Consider the following 13,117-nt stretch of genomic DNA (forward strand, 5'->3'; position numbering starts at 1 on the left):
TTGTATTCAGAGTTGAGCCCATGTGCTCGCTTTGGCAGCACATATACAGAGTCGAGACCAGTTCTTTTTTTTCTTTTTTAACACATTTTGTTTTTTTTGGGGGGGGGTAAGATTTTTTAAAATTACTTATTTTTGCCAGAGAGAGAGAGAGCATCCAGGCGTCTCGAGTTGAGTCCAGTTCTATACTGAGGTCTCTCTTCCCCTATTAAAATTGCTTTAACTATTGTCAAGTTCTGGTTTTCTGATAGCACCAAACTAGTTAATTGTTCTTAAGTTGCTTAACCTTTTTGGGTTTCAGTTTACTCATCTGTAAATTGAAGGGAGATGGGAATAAAATAAACTCTAGGTACCCTTGCCAGGTCTAAAATTCTCATGAAGAAGGGCACCTGGATGGCTCAGTTGTTAAGCGTCTGCCTTCGGCTCAGGTCATGGTCCCAGGGTCCTGGGATGGAGCCCCACATCGGGTTCCCTGCTGGGCGGGAAGAGTGTTTCTCCCTCTCCCACTCCCCCTGCTTGTGTTCCCTCTTTCGCTGTCTCTCTCTGTCAAATAAATAAGTAGAATCTTAAAAAAAAAAAAAATTCTCATGAAGAAATCTGGTAGAGGAAAATGAGGTACAGAAAAATTAAGCGATTTGGACTTGCTGGAGGTCGTGGGAGCTGTGAGGCCAGGATGTCATCCAGGTTTCCTGATTCCCAGCACAGTGTTCATTTAACAAAACATTTGTCTTTACCTCAATGCTGAAACCAAAAGCCTAACAAATCCAGTGAAATGCCATGGCATCCAGCGTGCTACTTCAGCTGAAAGTGCCTCCTTCATCTTACAATCTGTTGTTCAGCTTTCTTTAATCTCTAAGCAACATTACATTTGTTTCCTAAAATCATTTTTCCTTCTGGGAATATACGTGATACTACTTTTGACAATAAAACTAGTATAAAACATAATCTTGAATGTAGATGACAGTAAAAAGTAAAAGATTTTATCCTCTCTCCCACCAATATCTCCTTTTTTATTTTATTTATTTGAGAAAGAGAGAATGAGACAGAGAGAGAGCATAAGAGGGGGGAGGGGCAGAGGGAGAAGCAGACTCCCTGCTGAGCAGGGAGCTGGATGATGAGGGATGATGCAGACTCCATCCTGGGACTGGGACCGGATCCTGGGACTCCAGGATAATGACCTGAGCTGAAGGCAGTCGCTTAACCAACTGAGCCACCCAAGCACCCCTTCCTTCTTATTTTTTTTTAAAAGTCCCAGTTTGGTTTGGAAGTGGGCCCTACTTCTTTATCCTAAAAGACTCCTAAATGCCATATGGCTCAGCAGAATGTACACCTATGATGCCAGAAGCAATTCTACATCTGACTCCAGGACTGTTTTGCAGTGTGATCTCAGCAAGATCAATTTACTTCCTCCAAGTTTCAATTACTTTACCCATATCTAAAGTGAGTTATAAAGTGATAATTAAGATCAAAGATGTGTAGTTTTAAAGTACTAAAAATCTTTAAAAAACAAAACAAACAAGGAAAAAAAGAAACCAAAAAAAACCAGACTCTTATCTACAGAGAACAAACTGGTGGCTACCAGAGGGAAGGTGGGTGGGGGGATGGGTGAAATAGGTGAAGGGGATTAAGAGTACACCTATTTGGTGAGCACTGAGTAATGTAGAGAATTGTTCAATCACCGTATTGGACACCTGAAACTAATATAACACTATGTTAATTACACTTAAATTAAAAATTTAAAAAGTATTAAAAATCGAATGAACACGGTGTTTGCATGCCATGATACAATCTCAAATATCCACCCTCTTCTAAATATAGGGCCACATTTTAAAAACTTATATTCTATTGCTGCTGCTTGGAATTTTTTAAAACCACACTAAATAACGCCACTTCCTCTTCGGTGTCTTTTTATGCCATTTTCCCTTGAGAGACAAGGAACAAAGTACCTACTTTAAAGTTAAGCAATGGGGCGCCTGGGTGGCTCAGTCGTTAAGCGTCTGCCTTCGGCTCAGGTCATGATCCCAGGGTCCTGGGATCGAGTCCCACATCGGGCTCCTGACTCAGCGGGGAGTCTGCTTCTTCCTCTCCCTCTCCCACTGCTCATGCTCGCTCTCTCTCTCTATCTCTGTGTCTCAAATGAATAAATAAAATCTTTAAAAAAAATAGTAATAAAGTTAAGCAATGGTTAGAACACACAGAATCACAACCATCTTTTCACTCCACTTTCCGGTTATCCTCTAACGGATTTAAATTTTGCTAGTAAAAGTCTAGAATGTTATGTTTTCTGTGAAACGCAAGAAACGAAATGCTACATTACCTGGTAGTGCTAGTCAGTATTTTTAACACATTTCAATTTCCTGTTCACTCGCACATTATGACATCATTGCCTTCCAGTGTTTGGGCTCATTAAATAATTGTTTCTATTTTGTTCCCTTACCTCCAATGTATATACTGCAAACGTTCCATTGTTCCCATTCACTATTTCAGTGAAGAAGTGCAATAAAAATGACTTTGTATTTGCACACTCCTTTGCCCGGTAAATACACTTTCTCTTATCGCAACTGAACTGGAAAGGTCAATTTCTCACCAAAAGGCAAGATCTCGACAAGATCAAATAGCAGAAGCAAGGCCCAGTGGGAAGGGGGGAGGAGTCAATACACCACCCAAACACGACGGATTCTAGGGCTTCCACAGATAAACAAAGGAAGTTGATTTTCCCACGACGCCGCCTGGGCTCCAACCAACCCTAAGCATTTGTGTGGAAGCCAACTGAGCTCATTACCTTGAAAACGCAGTCCAAGTGCTGAATTTTTCTAAAGGCTCCCATTATAGGTGGACACCCACCAGAAAGTCAATGGAGGCAGAGATGAGTAAGAACTGAGTGGGGCTGACCTTCGATTCCTCCTCCCACTCCACCGAAGAACCTGAACACCTACCAACCCCAACATACCAACACAGAGCTACTCCGCCGCTCAAAACACAATTTCAGGGGCAGCAGAAAGAAGGGAGTATGGGTAATGGGCTTCAGGTGCGGCGAGTGCGAGGAGCAGGTGTGAAGTTCAGAAAAGCCAAGGGCGCTTAGGGCAGCACCGAGCCGACCTGAGGGGAGTGGGCACCGGCTGCGCGCGACCGCACGAACGGCCGGGGGCGTGTTCGAACCCCTTCCTCACCTGGCAGCCCTTCTTGTGATGAAAGCCGACCACCACGATGTGCAGTACGGGCCCCCGGGGGGCGCCATCGCCTCCCCGCCCGGCCTTCTCCATGTGCTGCCGCCGCGGGCCCGCAAGCCGACGACTTCAACCGCCAAGGGCGGCGGGCCCGGCGACCCCGCGGTCCCCAGGAGGACGGCGAGCGGCGAGTTTCAGGTGTCAGCGAGGGCGCCGCATAAGGGCCGCGCAGGGGACCCGGAGGAGGCCGAGGCTCCCGCAGCTCCGCGCCGTCCCCCACGGCCGCGGCCGCGCTTCCCTCATCCGCTTCCGCTGCTTCCGGGCTGTCACCTGATGCGGCGGCCGCCGCCAGCGAGGAGGGGCGGGACAGGACCCGGAGGGAACCTGACGGGGCGGGGCCTGGGCGTGGGGCGGGGTCCTAGGGGCGTGGACACGGGGCCGGGGGCGGGGCCTGCGGGGACACATGGCGCCTCTATCCCCTGCCTCTTCCGTGCGACCCTAACTCGCTTTCTCCTTTGCCCTCTCTTTTTCCTCCTTAAAATCCCCGCCCCTTCCCTCCTCTTTCTTTAGCTTTCCTCTTTTTTTTTTAACGTCTTTTCTTGTTCACTCCCCTTTATCCAATTCCTTCATCCATTTCCTTCGCCTCTCTGGCCTTGGTAACAGGGAGTCATACTGGTGGGGCTCTATATCTGTGTATTCAATCTTTAAATTACTTCCCCAGGTTTTTTCTTTTGCTTCGTTCTAGGGTTCTTTTTTTTTTTCTTATTTAAGTATTATGTATAGGAGTTTGGAAGCGTTTCAAGACCTGAAGTAAAATATCCTTAACAATAAAGGAAGTTTACAAGGAGACCTGTAAATGATTATTCTAGTCCTGATGTTTAAAAATATATATATTATTTTCATTCTGTCTTTTTCTGGCTTTAGTACTGCGGTCAGTACAAAATAAATTTGATTTGTTGTCAACAGTATTTTTAATGTCCTAACTAATTGTACTACTTCAACTTTATTTTTAAAGACTAAAGGATAGGTGCCTGCTTCAAATAGAGTTCGAGATTACTGCTATAATTGGCTGTGAAGTTTACCATTACTGGTTGCATATCCCTTAGCTTAGACACCTTAGCAGTTATTTTACATTCCTGGCCTTGTAATTTAAGGACTTGCATTCTAATTGAAGTATAGCTGAGAAAAACAGTAGGCTTCCTATAAACCAGTTTAGTTTCTATGATTCAGTAGAAGTGTTTTAATGCTAATAAAAATATTGTAGAAAATTTTCAAGATGTTGCTACCATTTCTTTACTATATTACAAAATTCTTGGTGTTGGTTCAGAACTGTGTGTGAAACTATGTTATTCCCTGTATGCAGAATATCTTACTGTTTTCTTCCATCTGCCTCAATATTTTCCACAATTGGCATAGCCAAAATTAAAGTGTAATAGAACAGTCATTTTAAAAAGATGTAAGGGTAGGGCATCTGGGTGACTCAGTTAAGTATCTGCCTTCAGCTCAGGTCATGATCTCAAGGTCCTGTGACTGAGCCCAGCATCCGGCTCCCTGCTCAGCGGGAAGCCTGCTTCTCCCTCTCTGCCTGCTGCTCCCCCTTCTTGTGCTCTCTCTCTCTCTGTCAAGTAAATAAATAAAATCTCTTTTTAAAAAACTTTATATCTACAGTGAACACCAATTATTTAGTTCATTGTGCAGGAAACCCAGTTACAGCTTTATAAAAATCTGTAACACTTTGCATCCTAGACCTTCCAACTAAGATTAAATCATCTATTCATAACTATTATGTTGCTTAAATGCTTAAAAAGTATATTATTGGGAAAATTGGAAGAGAAAGTAAGCAAGGGAATTTCCAGAATTTTTTCCATCTCTAAATATACAGACTGGTCCATTTAGCAGTATAGAATGACAACCTTTACATTGTTTTTTAAAAAAAGATTTTATTTATTTGAGAAAGAGATAGCAAGAGAGAGTATGAGCAGGAGGTGGGGAGAGGAAGAAGCAGACTCCCTGCTGAGCAGGGAGCCGACATGGGGCTTGATCTCAGGAGGATCATGACCTGAGCTGAAGAAAGACGCTTAGCTGACCCAGGTGCCCCTTACACTGGTTTTTAAATGAGTTGTATTAATATAGAATAAAGTCACGAACAAGATACTGTCTTTAAGGACAAATAGCTATTGAGAAAAAAGTAGAAATTTCTCCTTTATTTTAACCAACTGAGCCACCCAGGCACCCGCTAAATTTCTCCTTTATTTTAAAGTGTTGGAAGATTACCAAGATTGTAAATAATTTGAGATAACAGAATACTGGCTGAACATTATTTTGAAAGGAAACTTTTGCATGTATTTTTATGATGACATTTATCTCCAGGGAAAAAAATTAGAAATGCTTTTCTGAACACATAATAAGTTGAAGAGCCTCTTCTAGTTACATATATTTTATGATGAATTATAGATTCTATTTTATGTCAGCTCTGTAAGTAAGAGCTAAGGGGAGAAAAACCCTGGAGACACAGAGCAATGACATGTTTTCAAGTTCATTAAAAATGAAGTCTCCATCTGGAATTGGACTGTTGTTTCTTTTTGCACCTTGCCTAAGGAGAGAACGTGATAAAATAAAACCACTCCAAGCAATCCCCATTAACTCTACTGTGTAAATGAACTACATCTCCTTTTTCAGAATATAAATAGACTTTTTTCTTTATCAATAGTATGAAATTGCTAATGGAAAACAAAGTGTTGACTTCCTCAAATTATGTTTTTCCTGAATTTTAAAGTCTATCAAGTAGCGACAGTGCTTTGAATTTGGTCCCTACTCTCCTTATTGGTGTGGTAAAAATAAAACAAGAATAGAAATAGAAAAGAAAACCAGGGAAAGAAAAGGGCTTCACAAACAAATTTGGCATTACTCTGTCTTTAGAATCTTAAGAAGATTAAGGAGAATATTGATGGGGATGAATAAATAGTGAGAATCAATTTAAAGAACATTTATTAGGCCCTACAGTACACCTGGAACTATGGTAGGCACAGTGCATCAAAAGAAATTGGCTCACTTGGTTAAGCATCTGTCTTTGGCTCAGGTCATGATCCCAGAGTCCTGGGATCGAGTCCCTCATTGGGCTCCTTGCTCAGTGGAGAGCCTATTTCTCCCTCTGCCTACCTCTCCCCCTGCTTGTGTGCTCTCGCTCTCTTCTTGCACAAATAAATAAATAAAATCTTTTTAAAAATTTAAAAAAATTGTTGCCTGGTCTATGTCTGGTTATAAAACAAGATAAATGTGAAACCAGCTAGCAATGCTAGCTTTGTAGCACCTACTCTAAGCCAACCATCATGTTAATAAGTATTAGGAAATAAAGATAAACAAGCAATAAAAGCTTACATTTAATGGATAAGCACTGTGTCAGTCTGCTAGCCACTTTTCATGGATTATTTCATTTAATCTTCAGAACAATCCTAAAGTAGATACTATTATCCTCATTTTTTTCCAGTGGGTATATTGACACTTAGAAAGGTTAAATAACTTGCTGAAGGTCAAATAACTAGAAGGAATTGTGGTAGGGATAGGATTCGAACCAAAGTCATTTAACTTCAGAACCAATGAATGTAACTGCTGTACTCCAAAATTCTTGACATTGAGGAACTTACAGTCTTTGGGGAGGGAGGTAACCCCCTGTAAAGATAATTATAGGAGAATACATTGAGAGCATTTTGAAAACTATTAACATTGTTGTGAAACAATGAGAGAGCCTACCAAGTCTGCAGGTCAGAGAAGCTTCACAGAGGTGGTCACATTTGAGCAGGTCTTGGAGGATGAACAGGATTTTACCAGAACTTGAGGCCAGAGCATCTGAAGTGCAATAAAGTAAAATCACTAAGGACTGAGGTTAAAGGAAAACATTTGGGAAGGGAAGAGTTTTATGCCAAAGTTAGAGGTTGAAATAAAAGTGCAGCAAAAGAGGTTTGGTGGTGGGCGTATGCTGATTGCACATGGTGTTCCCTCTGCTTGGAATGCTGTTCCTGCAGCCTTTCTGCCTATCCAATTCTTATTTATCTTTCAAGACTAGACTTCTGTCAATTCCTTTGTGAAACTTCCCAAACTGTCTATGTGGGCAAGTTATCTAACCTCTCTGAGCATGAATGTTCCATTTGAACACCTGTCTCACAGGATAGTCATAAAAATTAGGTTTAAGTGTATCTGTAAGTTTTCTGGCACATAGTAGATGCTCAATATTTATGAAATGCATAAAAAGCCAGAATTGGCTTGGTGTTTAGAAGGCTGAACCCTAAGAAGTTTTGAACTGAAGGAGCCATCTGTTAGGACTTCTGAACCTTCTTACATTTTCCTTAAATCATACCAAGGATCTCTAGTTCTCTGAGGTTCCTGAAGCTAAGAGGTCTTTTGCTTTATATATTAAATTTTATATGCCTTGTACATAATGTTCGTTAGTAGTCTTTCTCCCCCATTCATCCTTAAGTTCCTACAAGGGCAGAAGATGTAGTTCTGTTTTGTACACTGTTTTATACTCAGCAAAAATGCCAAATAGTGTGTAACTAACGTCTATTTGTTCAATGAATGAATGATGGATGCATTGCAACTTTCTGGTCTCCTGTTTAGACTCTTCGCCTTTAAATTCCTGGAATACAAATATAAAACAGATTTAAGGCAGAGAAGTTGCTTTCTATTCTTTTCAAAACAGAAGTGCAAAAGCAGGTTTCCTAAGTGTGATGACATTAACAGAGAGTGACATCTGCTGGTTGCTTGTTAGACAAGACAGTTAAGTGTTAAAAAGTGAATAATAAAGTGTAATAAATTAGACTCCTAGATATGACAAGGTAAGAATGATAAAATAAGGTAGTAGAAATAAAAAGAAAACGTGTTTTAAATTTCCACCCTAGAAAAATTAAAAAAAAAAAATGCTGGTTGTGGGTTTTCAATTCACTGGACTTTTAAAAGAAGCAGTAGATTCTTTCTCTCTCTCTTCTTTAAGTAGGCTCCCTATCCAGCGTGGAGCCCAACGATGGGCTTGAACCCACAACCCGAGATCAAGATCTGAGCTGATATCAAGAGTCCAAGGCTTAACCGACTGAGCCACTCAGGCTCCCCAGGAGGAGATTCTTTCAAAAATGGTTTTTACAAAAACTGCAACACAGCCAACTGGTGGCGGAGAAAATGAATTGATTCGGTCTGAAAAAAGATCCTGACTTGAGATGAGATGCAACTTCAAAGGGGGCAATAAGACGACTAAAAGGTTGCCGTATTTTGCAAAACCTTCCGGGTTACAGGAAGACTTTATTCCCAAAGCAGGATCCCTCTAAAGTCTGTCGGAAACTGCCTGGGGAAAGCCGGTAACTGCCGACACCGCACATTGTTCAGAGGACAGAACTACTTACTGAGGGCTCAGGGCCCGGGAAAGAAGCAACTGAGAGCGACTCTCGCGGACTGGTTGGATCGCACGTTCGGCCTCAGATTGGTCGAGCCTGCCTGGGCTGCGGGAAAGAGGGGGGAGCGGAAGCGCGCTCTTTCAAACTCGCCGGGCAAACGTCGCTGCTGGTAGGCCACTTCCGGCGTAGCCATGGCGGCTAACGCTACTACTAACCCGTCGCAGCTGCTGCCTCTAGGTAATCGTAGGGAGGGGGACCGGAGCGTTCAGGTTAAGTGTTGGGGGCCAAGGGGCTGCGGCTGAAGTAGCCCTTAGCCGAGTGTTGGAGAAATGTGTGGATGACGTGCTTTACCCCTCCGCGGCTCGTCTCTGGGCCCCCAAGTCTCTGTGGCCCCGGGCCGCCCATGCCTTTTCAGCGTGGTAGGGTTCCTTGAGGCGGGGACCTGTGACTCGCCAACCAAACCGTCACCCGAAAAGGTCCACACGTAGTAAATGCGTCTTCGGCCTTCTTTGTTGTGGGCTCGCCTCTACAGTCATGGGTAGCACCCCCACTCCACCTGGCATTTAAGTTCTCCAGATTAGACCCTGTCGTATGTCTGACTGGTTATTGAGAGAAGCACCGGCACCTGGAAGGACCCTAAAGGAGAGATCTGGAAACTGGTTTTGTTATTCAGCAGTTACCGAGCCTCTATGCACTAGACACATGGCTGGGCTGGGCACTATTCGACAAATTTAAATCACACCCATTGCCTTCAGATAGCACGCAAACCATTGGAGGAGGTAGAACACTGGACAAGTAAACATCATGCCAAATAATTGCTAAGCCAGCTAAAGAAATGTTCAAACTGCTGTCAGAACACAGAGATAGTAAAGAAGATGAAGTGATAGTGAAGATGGCTGTGCCTGTCTCTTCCAGTATTTTGTAGCTGAAGAGTTGATTGAGTTATTGGAGGTGCCGTGACTTAAAAGTTTTCATTCCTTCGTTCCACAAACTCTTTTTGAATGCTTGGTATATGCCAGGCATTGACCGTTGAGGATATAGTCATGGGAAAACAACCACAGTCTCTGCTCTCATGGAGCTTAGACTCTGAGGGGAGGGGGTTCATATGTTAATCAAATAACCTAAAAATGACATAAAACCACAATCGTGATAAATTTCAACAAAGGAGAGGTAAGTGGTAAACAAAATTTTTGTTAATTATGCAACAGGGATATGTACTGTAAGATCTAAAGTTTTTGAATGAATACTTTTGCTGGTTTATCTTTTACCATATGCAAGTAACAAGTGCCAGTAGGCACTCAAATATTTGTTGAAGTAATGAATAGGTAAAATAATCTTTTTCCTCTCCCCATTCTCTCTCTCTCTCTCTCTTTTTTTTTTAAAATATATATAGAGCTTGTGGACAAATGTATAGGATCAAGAATTCACATTGTGATGAAGAGTGATAAAGAAATTGTTGGAACACTTTTGGGATTTGATGACTTTGTCAGTATCCTTTTAAAAGGTGGTGGTGGTATGGGTTTTTCTTCAGTATTTAAGAACAGAAATAATATTGACAGTACTTACTGATTATTATAATGAAAATTTATTCTCAGCATGATAGCGTTCTAAGAGGTGTGTATACTGAAAGAAGATAAAAGTTTCTACCAAATACAAGTATTCTGTATTTGAGCCATTGTGTTAAACACTGTAATAACACTGAATAAAGGTAGAAACCAGAGTAAATTCAACCTTAACACCAAATTTCAGATATGGTACTGGAGGATGTCACTGAATTGTGAGTACTGTTAAAAATTAAAGAAATGGTGGGGGGGGATCTCTCTTTAAGTCAATTTTAGTATTAATGAGTTTCAAATGATTTATGAAGAAGCATTGCTTGTTGGAAATACCTTAGAGATAGAAATTTTATCTACGGACGCTGGTAAAATTGGATCCTGCAGTGATTACCATGATGTAATTATTAATGAATTGTTAGGAAGTTAATGGAGACAGAGCTTTAAGACAAAAACTAAAAACAGCCAAGGCTGTTTGGGCTCAGGCAAATCAAGGTACTGATAGAACATTTCACTGTGTAGCATAAAATATAAACGATGGCTCCATTATATTAGTTTTATTTTTATTTTTATATTTTACTTATTTATTTGATAGAGAGAGACACAGCGAGAGCGGGAACACAAGCAGGGGGAGTGGGAGAGGGAGAAGCAGGCTTCCCGCCGAGCAGGGAGCCCGATGTGGGGCTCGATCCCAGGACCTGGGATCATGACCTGAACCGAAGGCAGACGCTCAACGACTGAGCCACCCAGGTGCCCCCCATTATATTAGTTTTAAAGATCATAACCAGTGTCTGCTTTCAAAATTGAGTTGATTACAGATTTGTTTAATGGATAGGGATTAGTAGTAAGTAAAAGTAAAAAAGTGAAACTAATAAACATTCCATTTCATATTTGATCTCCTTGGCAAGTTTCAGCTTCTTTTATGAAGATCAGTCCTAGTGGGTGTGGATCTTAGGCCAGACCGTTTACTCTGTTGCCTTTGGTCATCCAGTGGCTAACCTTTGTCTCTGAAAACCACAGATACAATTGCTTGACCTCACATTCATTTGTATACAAGAATAACTTTTTAGGGGTCAGAATGTTGGCTTTGACTATCATTATTTATCTTGACTCTTATTTTATCTCTTCATTTAGTGAAATCACACCAGAAGGAAGAAGGATCACTAAATTAGATCAAATTCTGCTCAATGGAAATAATATAACAATGGTAAGACAGTGAAGCTGGTTTTTTTTTTTTTTTTAAAGATGTTAGCCCATTTTTGTGAGGCAGGTATTACAGATTACCTGCCTTGACTAAATGTTCAGGGCCCAGTGGTGCTTAAGTTGGGAAGGAGATGCTCTTGTGATCAGGACTCTAAAGCTGAGCTACTGAAGATGACAGTAGGCCTAGAGATTAGTTTGCTTGGGCTTTTTAATCTTTTAGTTTGCCAAGAATCCTTGTTTAGGCTCTAAATATTAATTGATGATGTTGGGAATTGTAAACAGAAGCAATGACCTGGAGAATATGGGAATGTGAGGGAGGGGCAGAGAGGCACAGTGGCTTTGATTGATGAGGAGGGGTTTTTAGATGGTGTGGGTGGTGGTGTTACTAATAAGCTCTTTTTCCTTCTCTGCAGCTGGTTCCTGGAGGAGAAGGTCCTGAAGTATGAATGGATTTCCTTGACTTACTCTGTTTTTTCTTATAATGACAACAAGATAGAAAAATTTTGTTTAACCTTTTAATGTTTGGATTCTGTAAAGCTAAATTTCCCGTTAAAGGGAAATGTTTTGAAGATGCATTGTAAATGCTCATTTTTGTAAGTTAATCATTATTATCTTGGAAAAAGAAGAACAGTTTGTTCTTTGAAGACTAAAATAAAAGTGTTTTTGGTTAACTGTCGTTTTACTTTTTGTACTGCAATAACCAGTGTAACAAAGATTGTAGTTATTTTGTCACTTGCTTTCCTATAATTTTGTCCATTTGCTTCCTGATTTACATGACCATTTGATTCTCAAACAAAAATTGTTCCAAACAAAATGACCAACTTTCATTTTGAACAGTTGCATTTTAAAAACCTAAAATGATTACTTACAAAATTCAATTTAAACTCTGATGCCTTGAAATGAAGATTTTTCTACTGAACTCAAGTTCCATTAACTCCTATTAAAAACAAGCAAACTTTCAGTTATAAAATAAGTCTTGAAGATGGAAAGTACAGCATAGGGAATATAGGGTATAATATTGTCATGACATATGGTGACAGATGGTGACTATGTATCGTGGTGAGCATAGTGGGATGTAAAAAAATTGTTGAACCACTATGTTGTACACCTGAAACTAATATCGTATTGTATATTGACTATAAAGGCAAAATATACAGGTAAATATATGCACATTGTAGAAATGGAGATAAGTAAAAAGGGAAATATTCATTACACTTTGCTGTATAGCCTCTTAGATTTTCTCAGTATACTCCATACACGTCATTTTCACAAAAACATGCTCATCCTGAATATACTGTTTTGTAGCCCCATTTAAGACTAAAAAAATTTGAATGATGCACATCTTTCCATGTCAAATATTTCAGCAATATTAGTGTTTGCATCATCTTTCACTAAATGGATATACCATAATTTAGCCTATTTTTACTATTGGCCATAGTAGTCTAACTAAATCTTTATACATCTTTATTTTTCTTAGAACAAATTGATAATGTGAGGTCAAAGGGTATAGTCATGTTGGCAGCAAAAAGTTTGTACCATCCTATACTTTGCCAGCAGTTTTTCATGGTATTTTTTTTTTTTCCCTGTAGTACTCTTTACATACTTCCCAACATTGGCTATGTTCTGCCTTCTCGCTTTGCCGCTGTGATAGGCAAAACCTGGTATGTTTAAAGTTTTCTTTATTAATTTTGGACTCATTTGTGTTTTATGAATTACTTATATGAGGCTTTGCCATTGAGATGCTTGTCTTTCTTACAAATTTGTAAGAATTGTTAAGAGGTTACTCTTAGTCATGTATTTTGTAGATAATTTTCCC

At 40.5% G+C, this 13,117-nt stretch overlaps 2 protein-coding genes across 17 annotated transcripts in view; one reads left to right on the forward strand and one right to left on the reverse strand.

The window, feature by feature from the left end:
* AVL9 (AVL9 cell migration associated) overlaps positions 1-3,503 on the reverse strand; it is a 77,953-nt gene extending 74,450 nt beyond the window's left edge. For 13 of the 16 annotated variants that reach the window (XR_010406437.1, XR_010406435.1, XR_010406440.1 and 10 more), the window contains exon 1: positions 3,168-3,501. Coding sequence is in view for 2 of the 16 variants with exons in the window: in XM_045864455.3 (XP_045720411.1) it covers positions 3,168-3,260 (93 nt within the window). In the remaining 14 variants the exon portion in view is untranslated. Of the gene's footprint in view, positions 1-3,167 lie in introns of all 16 variants that reach the window. The other 3 variants (XR_010406442.1, XM_045864457.3, XR_010406441.1) reach the window with 2 other exon arrangements.
* Positions 3,504-8,626: 5,123 nt separating this feature from the next.
* Positions 8,627-11,972, forward strand: LSM5 (LSM5 homolog, U6 small nuclear RNA and mRNA degradation associated). Its single transcript, XM_045864462.2, has 5 exons — positions 8,627-8,782; positions 9,939-10,034; positions 10,295-10,322; positions 11,233-11,305; positions 11,715-11,972. Exons 1-5 carry the CDS (start codon positions 8,737-8,739, stop codon positions 11,745-11,747), a joined length of 276 nt encoding a protein of 91 aa, XP_045720418.1. The 5' UTR covers positions 8,627-8,736; the 3' UTR covers positions 11,748-11,972.
* The last annotated feature ends 1,145 nt before the right edge of the window (positions 11,973-13,117 follow it).

The sequence above is a fragment of the Mirounga angustirostris genome, unplaced genomic scaffold (assembly GCF_029215605.1).
Source record: "Mirounga angustirostris isolate CCGP_5_RB_7025 unplaced genomic scaffold, mMirAng1.0.hap1 SCAF_12, whole genome shotgun sequence".
NCBI classification, from domain to species: Eukaryota; Metazoa; Chordata; class Mammalia; order Carnivora; family Phocidae; genus Mirounga; species Mirounga angustirostris.